This window comes from Xiphophorus couchianus, chromosome 21 (genome assembly GCF_001444195.1).
Source record: "Xiphophorus couchianus chromosome 21, X_couchianus-1.0, whole genome shotgun sequence".
Lineage (NCBI taxonomy): Eukaryota > Metazoa > Chordata > Actinopteri > Cyprinodontiformes > Poeciliidae > Xiphophorus > Xiphophorus couchianus.
In genome coordinates this window covers 967748-988131 of record NC_040248.1, presented here as the reverse complement: position 1 = coordinate 988131, position 20384 = coordinate 967748, and the positions used below count along the sequence as shown (strand labels likewise).

Genomic DNA, 20384 nt, shown 5'->3' with positions numbered 1-20384 from the left:
TTAAATCTTTTTTATTTACTCATATTTAGTTAAATGTGTTGGAAAAGAAACAAGATATTAAAATTTGACAATAAATAAAAAATATCTAGCGAATATTACAGTTAGCATGCTAACTATAATTAGCATAAAGTCATAGCGTATGATGTTCCGTTTAAACATACCTGCTAGCTTAAATAACAAAGTATTAAACGACATATTTAGGATTTATTGTTTACTTTGACTTTAAACTGATAACTGCTGCAGAAATATTAAACTCAAATATTTAGTATAATACAAGCTAACCGCACACATGTAGCATGTGTATATAATGAAACAAACTGTTTAAAATTATAATAAATGATCTTTATCATTTTTAATTGCTAACTTAGCCTCCAATTAGCTCATCAGCATTTTATTGCCAGTCATTTTATCAAAATGTTAGCTAGCAAATGGCTAATTGGCTAAATTTGCCTGAAACGTTTCTCTGTAATAGACTGATTTAAAGTTTTAGGAAACTTTAATACGTATTTTAACTGTAAATAAAAACACTGAATGTGCCGGAAAAATGGCAAAAATAGATTTAAAAAAATTCAAGCAAACTTGTGCATTACATGCTAATTACAATTAATTATCATAAAAATAGAAACACTTTCATTTAAGGATTGTGTGCATAAAAAAGATTTATCATGTATGTGTAACTATTGAGGTAATCAGATTACATTACTTTCTTAGCTACTCGCATTTTATTAAATTTTTAGCAAACACTTAATCCAAACGTTAGCATCACAAAAGCAAACATTTCTAGGAGTGAAAGGAAATTTGAATAAATTCCAGAGGTAGAGGAATATTTCCTTGGTTCTCCAGCTAATGACCAGGTGCTCAGCTTAGCCTTATCTGACTTTTCCTTCTGTACTGTTCCTTTAAGACAGATCAGGTGACCTGGGACCTCTGACAGGGCGGACAGTGGGGGGTGAGCAGGTAGGCTGGAGCTGCAGGACATGGCAGACACGGACGGACAGCGGATGACGTTCACGGCTAACTCTCTGCTGCTCTTTGAATGAGCTGCCCATGTCGCCCCCTGGTGGTGAGGCCTTACCTGGGATGACTGAGATAGTTTTCAGGGCTCTCAGCACTCTAAACGTTCGCAGCGCCTGCAGGTTTCCTACTTTGATAAACTCTGTTAACATCCTGCAGGGAGCAGGACGGTGGTTTCCAACAAACGACAAAAGAAGACAAAGATAAGAAAGTCGAACAATCCTATAAATTAGTGGGAGTCGTTAACCGTTATAAAATAATTATATCAATAAATGTCATATAAAAGCCAGAACATTGAAAGATTTCACACCAAATATGGAGTTTGTTTTATTTAAACTGTATTTGTAGTTTTAACATGTTTTAGAGAATATTTTCAGATTTTTGCATTTAACTTGGAAAAACACAAGAAATGAGGGTCCAAAGTTTTTCTAAAGTACCAAATAACATTTAATGATTAGTCAGAGTGGAAACTCAAAAATCACAACTAAAGTAAAACAGAACCGTGTAGATTTTAGTCATTTTATCACAAAATGTTTCCTAAACATGAAATATAAATCAAATTTAGGAAGAATTTACATTTTGAACACTTTGTTATCAAGCAAGTTTTATCTTTAGAGCAGTTAGGCTAACATTAGCATTAGCTTAGCACAAAGAAGTAAAATTATTTTTAAAAATGTTGTCAGAAAATTGGAAAATAAAATTATTATGAAGGTAACTGAAGTGTTAATATTTTTGAGGAAAAATAAATTAAAATGTGTTTTTGAAAACTAAACTATTAAACTTCATGCTAAGTTTTTAGTGATTAAGTATTTTTTGTTTATTTTTACATTTGTTATGCTAATTTTTGCTAATTTAATGTTTATCTATGACTTTTCTTGCTCTGTTTTAAAGTGTTAAAAGCCAAACAGTGATTGTTTTTCAGAGGTTAAATAATGTGATGGTGTTGAGCTGTGATCTTCTCCTCTGATGGGACCCGGCCCGGCCCGGCTTGGCCCGGCCTGGCCGGGCCCGGCGCCAGGCGACACCGGCCTGTTGGGCTTCGGTTAAACTCGGTCATCTGATCCTGGAGCTGCTAATGGATCTCCATCACGGCTCGTATTTCAGCAGGTTTGATGCTGCAGTGATTTAACAGACGGTGACAGACGGACCGCTGACAGACGGACCGCTGACAGACGGACCGCTGACAGACGGACCGCTGACAGACGGACCGGTTCCATCGCTCCGTAAGCGACCTGCTGACCTTCCTCACTGCGTTCCCACGCTTCTCCCCTCCGACCGGTCCGGTTCTGCCCGACCGGGTCAGAGCCAACGTTCCTCCGCCAGAGGAGGAGGCGTCTCTGAAACGTTTCACTCTGATGGTTACGCTGCAGGTCGGCCATCGATGTGGCGGATCTCTTATCTTAGAACATCTCTCATCCCCTACTCCAGCATCTCTCTAGTGATACAACCAGACAGACTTAAAGAGGAGCAGCAAAAGCAAAGGAGGTGGATCAGCAGAGCTAGCTAAGAACTGAACTTCATGGTGGTTGTGATATTGACTGCTACTGGACTGAACACATTTGGATGATCTGAGTCACAACATTTCATTTCTCTTTAGGAAAAAATAAATAAATTTATTTATTCATTGATTTATTCATCATCCAAAGATTCACCACGTCAGAAACTTGAATTTTTCCTGAATCCGTTTTTATTTGGATCCTTTTTCCAGTTTTTTCCACAATCACAGCTTGATGTGATGGTGGTTCTGATGGTGGTTCTGATGGTGGTTCTGATGGTGATTCTGATGGTGGTTCTGATGGTGGTTCTGATGGTGATCTTGATGGTGGTTCTGACCCGTTGAAATGTTCAGAACCTTTAGGATTTAACCTCCAGTGTTGTGTCCACATGTCCGTCCTCTGTCTCCCTGTCCAGGTTCTTCGTTGGTTCTGAGGTTCTGCAGTCCGTTTTCCTGACGCTGCAGAAGCTTTGAAACTGACCAGAGACGTGAAAAACTTTTTAAACTGGAGCTTAAAGAGGCGAAGCGTCAGAAAAGCTTTTCACTTTAATTCCTCCACAATAATCCCAACAGAGCCGCCGCTCTGCTGGCTCAGCTGCTCACACAGCCTGCAGCTCCTTCACAATAAAAGCTCAACACGCAGCCTGCAGCTCCTTCACAATAAAACACACAGCCTGCAGCTCCTTCACAATAAAAGCTCCTCAACACACAGCCTCCAGCTCCTTCACAATAAAGCACACAACCTGCAGCTCCTTCACAATAAAACACACAGCCTTCAGCTCCTTCACAATAAAAGCTCCTCAACACGCAGCCTTCAGCTCCTTCACAATAAAAGCTCCTCAACACGCAGCCTCCAGCTCCTTCACAATAAAAGCTCAACACACAGCCTCCAGCTCCTTCACAATAAAACACACAGCCTGCAGCTCCTTCACAATAAAACACACAACCTGCAGCTCCTTCACAATAAAAGCTCCTCAACACGCAGCCTCCAGCTCCTTCACAATAAAAGTTCCTCAACACGCAGCCTCCAGCTCCTTCACAATAAAACACAACCTGCAGCTCCTTCACAATAAAAGCTCAACACGCAGCATTCAGCTCCTTCACAATAAAACACGCAGCATTCAGCTCCTTCACAATAAAACACACAGCCTTCAGCTCCTTCACAATAAAAGCTCCTGGAAAATCACTTCCTGTCTCACCTCTAATTGTTTTTATTGTTTCATTAAATATTTGCAACAAACTCATAATTAATCTTTATATCTGCCGTTTTATTTAATTTGTTTGTGTAGCTTTAGGTGTTTTGTTTTTTCTGTAAGGATCTTATATTCTAGAAGAATAAAAGTAAATTAATATTGAAATGTTTTTTAGTGTTTTGCTTCTAAAACAGATTTTCTCTGTTAGAGTTTGGGATTCTAGATGTTTTAGAGAGAATGTTTTTATTTTGTTCCAGATGCATTAAGACTAAGAATAAAATAGTTTTCTGTGCTTTTTAAGTTAATTTCTATTTATTTCTTTTGATTCTGAGTTCAAGTTTCCAGCTTAATTTCTCAGCAAATTATTTATTATTTATATTTAAAGTCATTTTATTCCCAAACTTTATATTATATTAAATCAGTGGTTGATGCAACAGATCAAAGCAAAGCAATTTTACTTCTGGGTCTCAGAGTAAAAGGGGGAAGAAAACAAATGCCTGCCACACTTTTCAGACTTTTTTCATCAAATTCTGTAAACTATGCAGTGTTTTGCTTCCAGACCCAAAAGTTTAAAGGGTGTGAATACTTCTGCTCAGAATGTTCTGGTTCTGGTTCTGGTCGGCCTGATGGCTGAAGGAAAACCTTCCTGGACTCCTCGGTGTGTGTGTGTGTGTGTGTTTCTGTTTCTGTGTGTGTGTGTGTCTGTGTGTGTGTGTGTGTCTGTGTGTGTGTCTCTGTGTGTGTCTGTGTGTGTGTGTGTCTCTGTGTGTTTCTGTTTCTGTGTGTGTGTGTCTGTCTGTGTGTGTGTGTGTGTGCGTGTGTCTGTGTGTGTGTGTTTCTGTTTCTGTGTGTCTCTGTGTGTGTGTGTGTGCGTGTGTCTGTGTGTCTCTGTGTGTGTGTGTCTCTGTGTGTTTCTGTTTCTGTGTGTGTGTGTCTGTCTGTGTGTGTGTGTGTGTGCGTGTGTCTGTGTGTGTGTGTTTCTGTTTCTGTGTGTCTCTGTGTGTGCGTGTGTCTGTGTGTCTCTGTGTGTGTGTGTGTGTGTCTCTGTGTCTCTGTGTGTGTGTGTAACTCACGCCATCACGATGACGCTGAAGTCCAGCCAGTTCCAGGGGTCCCTCAGGAAGGTGAAGGGGCCCACGCAGAAGCCTCTGGCCAGGATCTTGATGAGCGACTCGAAGGTGTAAATACCTGTGAAGGTGTACCTGGGCGGGCGAGCGAGAGCAGAGAGAGAGGAGGAATAAATAAGAAACAGACGGATAAATATTGATAAAAGCTCCTGCTGCTCAGCCTTCACTTATTTATTTTGTCCGAGCCACCAAGTGAAGCGGAGAAAGACATGAGGACAGAGAGTCACGTCAGGCAGAAACTTTAACGGATGGGTCCCTTTAAGGGCCAAAAAGCTGCAGCTTTAGCTGTCAGCGTTAGCCTCAGTTAATCTGAGTCTCTGCTCAGCCTGATGGGTTCAGACATGTTTCCTCCAGACTCTGACATTTGCAGCCTGACGTTTCTGCTGCACACGATTCACCTCTGAACCGCCGCCGCTTCCTGTTCATTAAACACATCTTCATCACATCGCCACGTCCTCCTCCTCATGTCTGCTCCCCCTGCAGGCGGGACGGTTCTGGTACTTACTCCAGGTACTTGGCCCAGTTGGCCGGCTCCGACATGGCCATGAAGCAGCAGTTGGTCAGGATGGTGCACATGATGAACAAACTGAACAAAGTGAGCAGGTTAAGGAGGAACAACGTCTCACATTTAACACAGACTGACAGGAAAACAAAGACGACTCGTTTCTATGGAGACCGCCTCACATGCACAATCTGGAGGTGTGTGCGCTCCTTTCCAGCTGGGATCCCCAACACGAGAAACTCAAAGTTTTCCTTTGGAAGTGGGAAGTTTTCTTCATCTTTGTTGGTTTTTAGTATTTTTACTGATGTTGAAGTGAAACCAGTCCAATGCTAGCAGGCCGAGATATTTACAGGGCAGTGGCTACGTTCTGTCCCTACATTACATTCTGTCCCTGAGCAACGTTACTAATGTAAGACAGGACATTTAGAACATTAGAAAGTATAATAATAATAATAAAATGGAGATCTATTTTCTAAAAATAAGACATTCCCTCCAAAGTCAAACTGAACGGACCACATTCTGGTTTTTCTAAAAACTTCAAGTTTCAATTCAGAATCTTGTTTTTATTCATAATATTAAATATTAACTTTACACAGTTAAAGTCATTCAAACCTGTTTAGTTTTGGGTTTTCAGTTTGGCCAAATTTTGACATTTTCAAAAGTATTTTTTCTACATTTAATGTAAATTTATTGGTATTTTAATGAGAATTGTACCTTTAACGACCTGCTGGTCAGTGTAGACATGTAAAATCTTGGTTGTTTTGTTTAACAGCTGGTTGCTTTTAGCAGAACATGAATCCAGTCTGAAGTTACCTCAAAGTAAAACACGAGAAGCTAAAACCAGGCTGCGGCTGCTGGTTAGTCATTGGTCAGAGTTAGACACAAAAAGAAAAACAATTATTCTGAATTCACAGTCATTTTCTGTAATTTGCAGCTCTTAGTCACGGAGGTAAAACGTCTTTGCCGTTTTGTTAAAAATCGGGGAACTGCAGCTTTTCTCTGAGTTCCAGCTAAACTCTGACATATAAAAGCAGCGCGGCAGATTTTAGCCCGTCAGTGTGAGGAGTTTACCTTCCACGTCTCATTAGAGCTAAATAAAGATGAAGAGTCCTCGCTTCCCTCTGATTCCTGCCACTTTCAATACAGCAAATTAATCTGCCATTAGCGCCCCCCTCGCAGGAGAGCCCACTCTAATCATGTCATAATGGGGAGTGGGAAGTTTCCAAAGTGTCAGCAGCAGCAGAACAGGTTAAATATCACCTTCACCTGCCGCGCCGGGTGGAGGAAGCCGGCGCAGCCGTCAATCACGGCTATAAATGAATCATAATTATTGTAATTTGGCAGAAGGAACTTGCTGCCGGAGCGAGAGCGGCCCAAACTCAAAACTTGTTGACTGAGCTGTGGCTGGCAGCTGGTGAGATAATACGGTTAGCGCTCGACAAACAAACGTCCCCACGCCGCGCAGCCAGAGGCTAATTATCAGCTAATGGTAGCCCTGATGCTGTGGCCCTCCCAGGCCACCGTACAGCTAATGTCATTACTCCTCCCACTTCCTCCACAGGATCCATCTTCCTCCCACTGCCTCATTTCTACTTCTGATTTCCACAGGTTCTGCCATCTTTCCCCTCCAGGAGACCAGATCAGGTCGATGTTTATTTTCTCTTCTGGGTTAAAACCACCAACAACCAAGAAACGGGTCAAACTGAAGCCGACAGGCGGCAAAGGTCGTCGGGACTAAGGCCTCCAAACGTGGGGCGTGCTAACCCCCTGCGCCACCACAGCACGCCCCAACTTCTCAGGCTCTTAAGCAAAAACAAAAAGCATCTCATGACAGGTTTAGTTTTCTGAGTCGTTTACAGCAACATGTTAAGCACGAGTTGCTCTGAGCAACAGGAAACGCTTCCAACCCGACTCACCGCCACGCCGTTTCTGAGTGAGACGGTTTTATCCCTGGACAGTCGGTGTTTGTTGACCCCAACCAAGCTGCTGGGGCCACGTTCATTTTCTCTGGGAAAAATACATTACTCTAATAATAATAATTATTATTATATTATACTAAAATCTTGAGTGCCATTTTGTTATTTAGACTAAATCACCTTGTGATGGTTCTGAAAAATGTTGAAATATAAACAATAAGCTGAATATTAAAGACCCAACGGGTCAGAAAACCAGCATCATGTTTCCATGTTTTTCTACTTTAACATGGAAACATGTTAAAGTAGAAACTTTTTTTAGTATTTTCTGGCAGAACTTTCTTTCTGTTCTGGTTGTTTTGGTCTCTGGTTCTGTGGTTTCAGTTGCCTTCTTCAGAACCAGAACCTCCATCTCGGCTGATTGTTTCTCACACCTCCGGAGCCGGGCGGTCAGTGCCGAAGTGACGGACCCGTTTGGATGGGTTCTGTCAGATAAAAGCGGTTCTGATGGAGAATTAGTGAGTGTGTCCGCGGATCACGCCGCAGCCTGTCAGGGTGGCGCCGCCGCGGTCGGGCAGCCCTCCAGAACACACTTCATCCTCTACAAACACTTCCAGAGCCCGGACTGAAGGTCCACTTCACACACACACACACACACACACACACACACACACACACACACACTCCACACCTCGCCACCGACCTCCTCACCCACCGATCCCCGTGACGACGGCAGCGTGTCCGGCGGCGCGGCGGCCTCCAGCCGCTTCCCGCTGTAAAAATAGCCGGTGAGGAAGGAGGCAGAGGTGTGAAGTAATGTCTGACATGTTGGTCTGGGGATGAAGTGGGCGGGGCCAACGGGGGAGGGGCCGACTGGGGATGGCCAAAGGGGGCGGGGCCAATGCACCAGAACCTTCTGGTTCTGGATCCACAGTTACCACCAACATCTGGTATGAAGCATGAAGATTTAACGGTGAACAAGAGATTCACTCAGTTGTTTTCTTTACATTCAAAGGTCAAAGGTCACAAAATTTGATTATAGGGGCAGAAAATCAATTCTTTAAAAGATAAATAAAATCTGCCTTTTTATTGGGCTCTAAAGTGGATAAAATATAATAAACCATGAATTAATTAAACCACAGAATCGAAGCGTCTTAAACAGGAAGTCACTACCAAATATAGACGCTGGTCCTTTGGGTAAATACTTTTATTCTCCTGTCTTTAGTTAAATCATATTAAAATTCTCTTGTTTCAACTAGAATCACCAAAATTATTTCTATTTGCTAAAAGCCTCATTTATTAAAGCAGAGTTTCCTAAACTCTGGAAGAAAGAAATTCTGTTTTTATGATTATAATTTGCAGAAAAAATGCATCTGATTGAAATCATCTGTAATTTAAACATTTTCAGATGTTCTGGTAAATACAGGGAGGGAGTCCGTTTTTATCCTCAGACCAGCTGTGTTTTAACCTTTTTCTGTGTGTGTGTGTGTGTGTGTGTGTGTGTGTGCAGATCTGCTCTGATTAAAGCCGGTCAATAATTCCTGTTGCTGTTTGTGGTTTTGAGGCGTTTTGAGGCGTTACCCGTCCGTCAGCCCGGTCTGGAGTCCGTCCAGTTAAAACTCGTCACAGGAGATTCCTGGCCGTTTGCAGCAGCAGCAGCGATTCAACAGCCTGAGTGACTAATGATGTGTGGGCCTAAAAGCTCTGAGACACTTTTATTCTTCTAAATGGGAGCAGAGCTGCCAGCTTTTGTTTTTATTTTAATGAAGTATAATTTTAAAAAAATCCTCTACATTTTATTTATCACCCTGGAATTACTTCAACTACATTAACAGCATTTAATACAAGTTATCAGCAGAGGAGGGATTTATTATTTTCACATCATTTCTACAAACTTGAGTTCAGCAGAAAGACGGCTTAGAAAAGCCAAACAATAATTCAGACTTTATTTTATCTGGGAAAATCTGAGAAAATATAAACAATAATCTGAACTACATCAACTGACAGAAAACATAAATACAGAATATAATTTAATTTAACACTAAAGTGATGAACAAACCGAAGGAATCTGACAAATATTTATTTTATGACTAAATCTGATTGGATACTAGAAAAGACTATTGTTGTGTTCAAGTTGTTAGCCAATGAGTGAAGCTATGCTAGCCTAATATAGCATCTAAATGCTAACATGTAGCTTCAGAGGCTCTGAGTCAAACCAACCTGTTCCCCTCCTGGCCTGTGGGGGCGCTGCACCAAGAACCACTGAAGGAAACGACACAAAAACCTCTGCTCCCATTTAGAAGAATAAAAGACGCTGAGAGCAACTTCCTTCTTCACCAGATGGAAACAAGATGGAGAATTTTAGTGTTGGAGGATTTCTCTTTAGTCTTTGGCTGAAGACCAGGAGCCATTTCTGCTGCTAGCGCTAGGCTAACACGTTAGCTTTGGTTATATTTAACAAGAATGCCCTGCGCTGTAGTCCACTTCCTGCTTTTGTTCCTCTTGGCGTTCACATTCAAACCAAACCAGTTCACTTCAACCGAACCCAGACTGAGGTTTGTAGGCGGACCAGAGGTCAGAGGTCGATTAGCATTCACACCTCACCAACCAAACCAGACTTTTCTACATCCTGAAATAAAAACATTCATCCTCCAGAACAAACTCGTGGTTTTCTTCCAGCTCTAAATCCAGGCAGAGCCGCCCAGCCTGCTGAGCTGTTAATGTTCGGAGGAGAGAAAATAGATTTGTTTTCAGCCATAATTGAGCTTTTAATGGGATAAGTCAGTGTGCTGGTGTTTCAGCAGCAAGTGCTTTTAGAAAAAGTAGCTTAATTATTTTGTTGATTAATGGAGGAAATGCACTTACATCATCATCTATTCGCTGCCATTTAAAGGCAGCGCTAATCGCTGGACTGGGAGCAGAACAAGTGAGTTTTATCTGAAATTAAAAGTCAGCAGAGATGTTTGTGGTCAGTGGAGATTAGAGTCAGAACAAGAATCTGGTTCCTGATGTTTGAACAGCTTCTTGTTTCTGCTTGTTTAAAAACACAGATGGACTAAAAACCAGGACATTTACTGAGCCGCTGATATCTGGGAGTAAAATAAGTGAAATGTTCCTTTAATCGTCTAATTATGATCGTCTGTTCTTTAAACTCCAACAAGCACAGATCTGCCTCGACAGATCGGGTCCAACCGGGTTCAGTTCAAACCAACCCAGTCTGACTGACCTTTGACCCCCAGCAGAGCGAAGGATATGAATGGACCAGGATCCGGATGGCGAGCCGGCGGATGGGGTGGAACGGGCTGAACATGTAGAGCGCCGACGTGGCGCTGAAGCGGAAGATGGCCTTCCCTTTGTTCAGCACTATGAAAGTCTGCAAGAGAAACAGAAACGCTTCACTGCAAAAAATGATTTAACCGTTTTCTTCTATATGACCCAATCTTAGAAAAAGAAACAATCTGTTGCTGCTGTTTTTATGAGATAGACATGAATGAATGATGGAGGTCAGGATTATTTAGATGCTTAATGTTTGGACTCATCCAGGAGTTTAGAACAAACCTGCAGATCTGCAGAGAAAACAAGTCGTTCTGTCATAACTGGCTAAAAGTCATAAAGAATCGTTTCATATTTCACATGCAGATATAATAATAAGTAGTGCAGGTTTTAGCAGTTTTTCTTAGAATAATTGTTTTGAATTTCAAGAGCAGGTGTATGGAAGCCTTTCACTGCCAAAACCTGGAAATAAATCCAGGATCTTGTTGTGAAAAGTTAATTTTCTGCCTGGTTGGAAGCATGTGGACAGAATGCTACCCTCTTGTCTCTGAAGTAGTAGGGGTCGATGTCCTCCAGGGGGACGCCCACCAGGTGAGACGGGATGTCGGCAAAGATCCGGGGCAGCTGCTTCCCCGCCTCCAGGTCGGGCCGGGGCCGGGGCAGCTCCACATCGCCCAGGTCCTTAGAAAACAAAACATTTATAAACATTTATGATTATGGCGTTTTGTCTGTCTTCGTCCATTTTGTTTGTATTTTCAGTGAGGGAACAGGAACTTCCTGTTTTGGAGTAAAACTGCCAAATGTGACCAAAATTTGATTTATTTTGCTCATATCTGATTTTGTCAGAGTATCTGAACGGCCCAGTTCAGATCTACTCACCCCAAAAATCTGCATATAAAGTTCCTCTATATGTGGAAATAACCGACACGCATTTTATCCGACTCTTACGTTATTGATGCGTCATAATAATGAAATAACCAGACGGCTGAAGCAAACTTTGTTTGTCTGGTTCTGATCTGGTGACGATGCTCTGAGAAAACGTACATCGTCACTGATGGTGGCAGCGGCCATCTTTACTGCCGTAAACAGAGCGCTGCTGCGTGGCGGAAACGTTCTGGTCTCTGACTCACTTTGCGGTCGGAAAGCGTTCACACAGAAGTCACATTTAATGAAATGTATGAAATACTACACACAAAATAAGTAAAAAGAAAAATAAACAAAGAATTTCTTTTTTTTTAAAACTCTGAACTGAGCATTAATGTAGCGTCAGTTAGCTTAGCATCACGATTTGACCCAACAAAACAAAATCCTCCTGGGTTTTAATCGGAGTGAAGTTGGACCTCCACTTTCTTCCAAACAGACTAAATTTGGTTTCAATCAACTTAAATATGTTTGAGCAGCAAAATGTTTCGTTTGTGCTGCTTTTGATGACGACCTCTGACCTCTGGAAACCTTCTTATTAACATCTTTAAAATGATTTCGGCACAAACAAAAGTTTTTGCTGCACAAATGTTTGACACCAACTTGATCAGACTTGAAGTCGCTGGAGGGAAGCTTCACTCAGGAACTAAAACTTTTCAGTTTTAACAAAATGTTGCCTCCAGTTTTCAGTTGAAAACTTTAACAGGTTTAACTTCAGAGTTCCTCTAATGTTTATAAGAATAACTTATTTATTTTTCATTTATAGCTAATGATGGTTGTAAGCTAATAATAAAGCCTAACCTGGGTTAGCTAACAAACTGTTGAGGTGTTTAACTGGTTACTTCCTGTTTCCATTTCTGGTTAATGTTCCCAGGCGGGCGCCAGGCGGGTCCATACGTACCTCCTGGTACTGCTTTTTGCGTCGGGCCTCCTCCTGGGCCATGCGCTGTTCGATGGCCGCCAGGGAGTCCGGCGTGAAGCGCTTAAAGCTCTCTGGTCCCATTGGAAACACATAGCCAGCCATCTTCTCATCCTGATCCTGCTGCTAACTGGCCCGGTATACCAGCTGCAGACACAGACGACACGCTTAGATGTCCAGCATTTCATATCGTTATTCTGCTTCGCTCTTCATCAACCAAAGTGTACTTTAAACTGCCTCAAACAGACCAAAACAGAGTATTTTCATATTTTGATGCCTTCGCTCCAGAAGCGAGCCTCCTCCTGTAATCGGATGTCAGACTGTTCAGACACCTGTTGAGAATATTTTGGATCGTTAAATCATGAGATGAGGAGCGTTTGATTCGAGGACCTGCAGAGTGAGGATGATTTGGCGGTTTCTTCTCTGCCAGGTTGATTACGTCCTCTGAGGCGGCGACCTGCCGCTCAGGACGACCCACAGCATCGCAGGCTTCGTCATTAGAGCTGCACTCAGAGGCTCGAACAGGCAGCAATCAGCCGGAGAAACTCATCTACCTCCGCCTGACGCTCCCTACTGTACGCTCTGGGTTCCCTCCATTTCTGAACCATCAGCTGGTCTTTGTTCCAGTTTCAACAGGAGATCCCATAAAAACAACAACTGTCTGCTGAAGGTATGAATGATGCAGTCAATAATCTGCAGCTTTAAGGTGCCATGGACTGAATCATACCAACAATTAGATTTAACTGAAAAGATAAATAAATACATACTGTGTCGTAATTAGAAACACAGGATGAAAATATCTGTTAGAGGAATAAATGAAGCCTGAACACTGAAGGAAGGTTGATGCTACTTTCTGGGTTACATATTTTCTCAAATTAGCATCAAAAGGCCAAAGATTAGCAAACAGATCAAATAGTCATTATTTATTATTCCAGATAAAGGCTAATATCATTAGACGCTACTAACAACATTCTCCAGTGGCTGCTAACTTGTTTTAAACATATTAGCTGTTAACATGTAGCAACTAAACTAGCTTCAAACCTGCGACTAACATTTAGCTACTACATCACCTGAGATGATGTAGTAGCTGTTCTACATCACCTGTTCACCTGCAACAACAATATTAGTTGCCCACCTGTCACCACTACAGTAGCTGCTAACCTTTAGCATCTATAAAAGTTAGCTAACCTTTAGCATGTACAGAAGCTGCTAACCCATAGCAAACATATTAGCTGCTAATGTAGCAACTATAGTAGCTGCTAACTTATAGGAATCCATTTTAAGCTTGAAAACAAATCCAGTCCCAACTGTGGTTTGTTTCTTATATAGATATTTTGTCTATCAGTCATTTTAAGCTAACTAGGTTAGCGTAGCATAGAGAAGCTCACAGTGTATGCTACAATGCATCTTCAGGATTACTACTGATATGATTATTTCCTGATTTGTTCTGACCCACCGATGTTTCATTATTCTAAAAACGTCTCTATCCTGAACTCTGACAGGATAGAGACGTTTTTATTTCTTATTTTTTGACTCACAATTAGCCAAAGCTTCATTCATTTTTTTGCCAAAGCTCTGTGTATCCTAGATTGTTGTTTTATTATTATTGTCCTCCTAGCTGGTTGCTAAAGTTTCCTATCAAGAAATATCAGTAAATTAGTTTAATTAATAAACAAATGACAGTTTTACTTAAGCAGTAGCAACAGAATTCACTTCATGTTCTTTAACTCTAGTACACATTTTTCAGTGGGAATGACACATAATTCCTGTTTTTAATCCTATAAATATATCAGACTGATTGACCTGATTGATTAGTGATTTCTATATTAGCTACAGTAGCTGAAGGAACCACAGACCCTCATTCAGCTTCCAGTTTAACCAGTGAATCTGCTGAACATTCAGGAAGTAATAATCTGTTAACTTTTGCTGGTTTATTTAGAAATCCCAGTGGACAGTAGTGGTTTACCGCAGCCAAGCAGAAGAAAGCGAAGCACGCTAGCAGCTAATGCTGTTAGCTTCAAAAGCCTAGACTGAGAGTGTGTGAGTGTTTAACAGGTGTGTGTCCAGGCCATCTGCTGCGGAGCCTAATCCAATGATTGGACAGGCATCGTTTTTCAAGCCTTCATGCATTTCTTCTTCACAGCTCTCAAATCTGATTTCTGCAGTGTGTGTTTGTGTCCACATGAAAGGAAAAGTTGGCTCTGGTTCCTGTTCTTATCAAATGCTGTCATCCACTCAGTCACACACACACACACACAGACGTCAAGTACAGTAGCTCCTGATGAGCTCCTCAGCTCTGCTTTCCATTCTGCTGCCACACTTTGTCACGTACTAAAAGCTCAGGACTCATCAGGGAAACAATAAACCTGCTGAAATTATCTACAAGCAGCAACATGACAGCAGCGATAAGGCAGGCTGACTGGAAGATACACTCAATATTATATCACCACCTTCCTAAACTAATGGCCAAAACATGACTTATGTTTATTAATATTCAACCAACTCCAGTTGAAAGCAAGAAAACCAGAGATTGGCTTGTTTTATGCTCAGTTGCCATGGCAACCGCCATCAGCTCCAATATTTCTTATTTAACTATGATTTATCTCTTTACATTTCATATATCTATACACTGATGAGGCGTTTTCACTAATAGATCGAATAGTGAAAACATGAGACGGATTTCCGAGGAACCAAAGCGGCTGTTCCTGCAGCTAGCCTCACGCGTCGGCCATCTTGGATTTTCAGCTCATTTGGGTTTGGGTTCAAATTCAGGGGCAGAAACATCCAGAGGTCACATTTTAATGTTTATTAAGTCACTGTGATACATATTCCCCAGCCCAAACTTTCCCAAGATGCATTGCAGGTCAAAATGAAGATTGTAGTTTTCTGAACAATGGCGGACGAAGCAGGAGTTTAAAATGTTAAATAGACTAATTATAGCACTCTTCTAGTTATACACTCAGACACACCAAGAAATGTTAAACTCTCCATGTCTCCATTTTATTTTTTCTGTTAAACATTAACATTAATGTCTCCAATTATAAACATCAGAACTTAAATCAGGACTTTCTGATAACTGGGAGGAAAATCCTGCTGTTGTTGGAAGCTAAAGGAAAATTAAAACCAAACCAAACTAAAGTCAGTCTGAGGAAACCAGAGATCCAAATGATTGTTTTCACCCTCAAGAATAAAAAATAAAGTAGAAGCAGCCTTTATTTTCCCACAAAGGGAGATTCAGGAGCAACAGCAGAATCAGGTAAAAAGATTCCCATGAAAACGTTCTTAGTGTTGAATGCAGCATGTTTACTACTGTGTTTCCAGGCACTGCTCCTCTGTGTGTGTGGGTGTGTGTGTGTGTGTGTGTGTGGGTGTGCTCTTCCTCTCATGCAGCCTCCATCAGGTTCTTTAGCGAACCTCGCAGCGTTTCCTCCTCTCTCTGTTTCCTCTCATCACGTCGTGTGATTTTAACCTCTGGAACAAACTGATCCTTTTACCGACTGCAGATTCAATCTCCAAACATTTACTCCAAATTCTGCAACGAAAACACCAGAGAGGCTAAAAAACCTTCAGGAATATTTTAGATTTAAGAAAATTGAGGTTTTTATGATTATTGAGCCTCAAATTGTAAATTCTTAATCCATTTCTGTGATGATTCCTCTGGTTCACATTTAGAAATCATGAAACCAAAAACCGACTGAAAGAAGAGCATCAAACCTGCAGTGAGACACGGCGGTGGCAGCAGTATGCTGTGGGTCAAGTTCCCCAGAAGTAAAATGGCTTTTATTTTGGTAGTCCACTTCTTTATACGTAACTAATTATCTAACAAACAAACTATCTGGCTTGTTAGATAAAGATTTAATAAGTAAATTGAATAATATGACTTTGAAAAATAAACTGCCTTTTTTTCTCCTATGAGAGGCTAAATAAATGTTATTTTTTACAGTGTAACTTGCAGACGGGCTCTGAAGGGAAGTTCTGCTGGACCGGCCCGTATCGAGTCTCTTCAGCTCTGAATGGTTCTGCTTCACTTGGTTCATCTGGACCCGTTCCTCCTCCAGAACCAGGAACTTCCTGGACGTTCTGGGCTGCAGTTAGGGGGCAGCGCAGTTAGGGGGCGCTGCTGCTTCCCTGACTCACTGAAAACGTCCCACTGGCTGGTGCTTCAGTCTGACCAATCAGATCATCAGGATCATCAGAAATGATCTGAATAAATGTTGACTCAACAAGACAAATCAATCAGTTTTAGACTGAGCTGATGGGACCCTGATGGGACCCTGATGGGACCCAGCAGGACATGTATGTACTACGCGGTGCATTCGAGGTGCCGTGTTTCAGTGGGAAAGCGCAGCACCTTTAATTCAATTAGTCTGAGAGGAGAAAGCGCGTTCGGTCACAGCGCTGCCGACCCGACGGACATTATTCAGTGGATCCAGGCAGGACGCCAAGCCCGGCTGCCAGAGGACTGACGGGACCGGGGCGTCGCCATGGCGATGCAGGACGAGATTCCCCCACATCTGGTGATGTAATGTTCTGCAGAACCGCTGCGGCGTCACCAGCCTCCCCAGCAGCACTGAAGACGGTTGAATGGATTCGTCCCATTTTACTTCCTGCTAAGTTTGTTTCTGAGTAAAAGGTTGCAGGCGATTAGCGGCACAAGGTAAAAAAGAAAAACATTGTTTAATTATTAAAAATGTCCTATCTAACATAAATGTAAGTTTGTTTGAAAAAGGCGCGTCAGGATCTGCTGCAGGTTTTTATCTCAGAGAATCACCTCCAGGTTTCTCTCAATCATCTCATTATGGGACGAGGAATCAGGTCTCATTAGATAAACGCTTCATTTCTCTGGATTTTCCTTCTGTGGAACAAACTGAGCCGATGAGGAGCTGAAGATGATTTATGGATGAAACGTCTCAACACTGATTGGTCAGTTAGACCAGTGTTTCCCATGCCTGGTCCTCAAGGCTCACTGTCCTACATGTTTTAGAGGTTTCACTGCTTTAATGTGTTAATCTGTCATCAACTCAAATCAGCTGGACTGAAGCAAGGAAACACCTAAAACATGCAGGGCAGCAAGTCTGGAGGACCAGGATGGGAACCACTGAGTTACACAATTTTACTGAATAAAACAAAACCAGGTTGTTGGTTCCCTGTCTCTCTCTCTCTCTGGTTCCCTGTCTCTCTCTGGTTCCCTGTCTCTCTCTGGTTCCCTGTCTCTCTCTCTCTCTGGTTCCCTGTCTCTCTCTCTCTCTGGTTCCCTGTCTCTCTCTGGTTCCCTGTCTCTCTCTGGTTCCCTGTCTCTCTCTCTCTCTGGTTTCCTGTCTCTCTCTCTCTCTGGTTCCCTGTCTCTCTCTCTCTCTGGTTCCCTGTCTCTCTCTCTCTGGTTCCCTGTCTCTCTCTCTCTCTGGTTTCCTGTCTCTCTCTCTCTCTGGTTCCCTGTCTCTCTCTGGTTCCCTGTCTCTCTCACTCTGGTTCCCTGTCTCTCTCTGGTTCTCTGTCTCTCTCTCTCTCTGGTTCCCTGTCTCTCTCTCTCTCTGGTTTCCTGTCTCTCTCTCTCTCTGGTTCCCTGTCTCTCTCTCTGGTTCCCTGTCTCTCTCTCTGGTTCCCTGTCTCTCTCTGGTTCCCTGTCTCTCTCACTCTGGTTCCCTGTCTCTCTCTGGTTCCCTGTCTCTCTCTCTCTGGTTCCCTGTCTCTCTCTCTCTCTGGTTTCCTGTCTCTCTCTCTCTCTGGTTCCCTGTCTCTCTCTCTCTGGTTCCCTGTCTCTCTCTCTCTCTGGTTTCCTGTCTCTCTCTCTCTCTGGTTCCCTGTCTCTCTCTCTGGTTCCCTGTCTCTCTCTGGTTCCCTGTCTCTCTCACTCTGGTTCCCTGTCTCTCTCTGGTTCTCTGTCTCTCTCTCTCTCTGGTTCCCTGTCTCTCTCTCTCTCTGGTTTCCTGTCTCTCTCTCTCTCTGGTTCCCTGTCTCTCTCTCTGGTTCCCTGTCTCTCTCTCTGGTTCCCTGTCTCTCTCTGGTTCCCTGTCTCTCTCACTCTGGTTCCCTGTCTCTCTCTGGTTCCCTGTCTCTCTCTCTCTGGTTCCCTGTCTCTCTCTCTCTCTGGTTTCCTGTCTCTCTCTCTCTCTGGTTCCCTGACTCTCTCTCTCTGGTTCCCTGTCTCTCTCTCTCTCTGGTTCCCTGTCTCTCTCTCTGGTTCCCTGTCTCTCTCTCTGGTTCCCCGTCTCTCTCTCTCTCTGGTTCCCTGTCTCACTCTGTTTTTGGCTGTGAAGCGGTGTGTCCTGCGCGGCCGGCCCGTCACAGCCACTTGGATCAGTCGGTTCTGCTCCCAGCGGGCCTGACTGATCGGACCTGACTCATTAACTCGGTGAACACTCGGACCTGTGTGACTTCACCCTGCAGACCAGCGCAGGCCGGCGTGCGGCTCTCTGCGCGTTAGCATCAAGGCCGTCCTGCTGCTCCTCACCTGTCCTGACTCACCTCAGAGACGAGGCGACTGCAGGAAGGCTGATAACTCAGAATGTGAAGAAATCAGAGAAATTTTAATATTTTTCTCATTTTCCTCCAGTTTTCCATTAAAAATGTGAGTAAAACTGAAGGTTTTCTATGAGTTTGAAAAAACCTTCCTGCTAGCCTGATGGATTAGCTAGCAGGATTAGCTAGCGACTAATGAAGATGATAGTTTCAGGTCATGTGGATGACCTTTGACCCACATCCAACCCAAACACAGATGGTTACACAAAGAGGCGACGCTGAACATCAGCGACACAGAAACATCTCCAGACCTGAAGCTAACAGCGTAGCAGTGGTTAGCTTCCTGACTAGCTAGAGCTTCACACAACTCAACGTTTTCATTCAGTAACTCAGAGAAAATGTATCTGCAGGTGAAGAAGTCAGTAGGAAAAGGTTTAGCAGTAAGTAGGTGATTTAGCCTCACAAAGAGAAAACTGTAGTTTCATTTTTAAAGTCGTCTTTTCTTTGTGTTTTTCATTCATTTAAAGATGTCACCGTTTCAAACTACATATTTAGTTAGCAAGGTAAATATTTAGCTTCAAATAAGATAGTTAGCAAGGTAGTTAGCGAGCTAAAAATGTTATTTGAAATGATTTAGCTTTGAGCTAAATATTTAGTTAGCAAGTTAAATATTTAGCTTCGAATTAAATACTTAGCACGCTAATTATTTAGTTGTAGCATCAAAAAATATTTAGATCGGAGCTAAATATTTAGTTTGAAATTAAATAGGTAGCAAGCTAGCTAATTATTTAGCTAATATACAAATTAACTTGCTGATAACCGGAGGTGGACTGTCGAAAAACAAAATGGTGGATTTTGTGTACATCTATAAAAAATAAATATTTAATTTGAAGCAAAATACATAATTTATAAACTAAGTATTTAACTTCCTATCGAGATATTCAGTCATCAAGTTAAACATTTAGCTTGCTACCGAAATATTTAGCTTGATGCTAATGGTTTGAAGCAGGTTATGACATCATAACGGCCGTACTGGTACCTGTTCGGTACCAGAACCTTCCCATCAGCCTCGTGTTTTGGTCCTTATGGACCCCCGTACTGGATGCTTTCAGACTTTGTTATCAGAATCTCAAACTCCTGGATTGTCAGCTAAACTGACTGTCGGTTAAAAAAAAAAAAAGTTTGGTCCCATTGGGACACCATGCGTCTCCATGGCAACCCAGAGAGTCATTTATCCCAGAAAGGTCAAAACATGGAGACAAAAACAAGTCAACACAGAGCGAGCGCGCATCCTCATTTCTGTATTAACGGGCTCTATTGTCTCAGCTACAGTCCGGACTGATTGTGTTGGCTGAGGTTATTAACACACACACACACACACACACACACACACACACACACACACACACACACACACACACACACACACACGCGCGCGCGCGTATAAGAGTTCATATTCTGGTCAAGGTCGCGTTGCAGATAAAATGCTTTATGGCGTCGTTAGACCCTCCAGGAGGAAGAAAGACGCTTCACATCCAACAAAAACCTCCAATAACAGCTTGAAAGGA

The 20384-nt window shown here is 42.5% G+C and overlaps 1 protein-coding gene across 2 annotated transcripts in view; it reads right to left on the bottom strand.

Moving 5' to 3' along the window:
- The window catches only part of LOC114136410 (sodium channel protein type 4 subunit alpha-like), a 116184-nt gene that overhangs the window by 81547 nt on the left and 14253 nt on the right, over nucleotides 1-20384 (bottom strand). For both annotated transcript variants that reach the window (XM_028004293.1, XM_028004294.1), the window contains exons 2-6: nucleotides 12340-12504; nucleotides 11055-11198; nucleotides 10499-10617; nucleotides 5335-5424; nucleotides 4776-4904 (exon numbers count right to left, since the gene is read on the bottom strand). In XM_028004293.1, the coding sequence (XP_027860094.1) occupies nucleotides 4776-4904; nucleotides 5335-5424; nucleotides 10499-10617; nucleotides 11055-11198; nucleotides 12340-12462 (605 nt within the window). In that variant the 5' untranslated portion in view covers nucleotides 12463-12504. The remainder of the gene's footprint in view (nucleotides 1-4775; nucleotides 4905-5334; nucleotides 5425-10498; nucleotides 10618-11054; nucleotides 11199-12339; nucleotides 12505-20384) is intronic.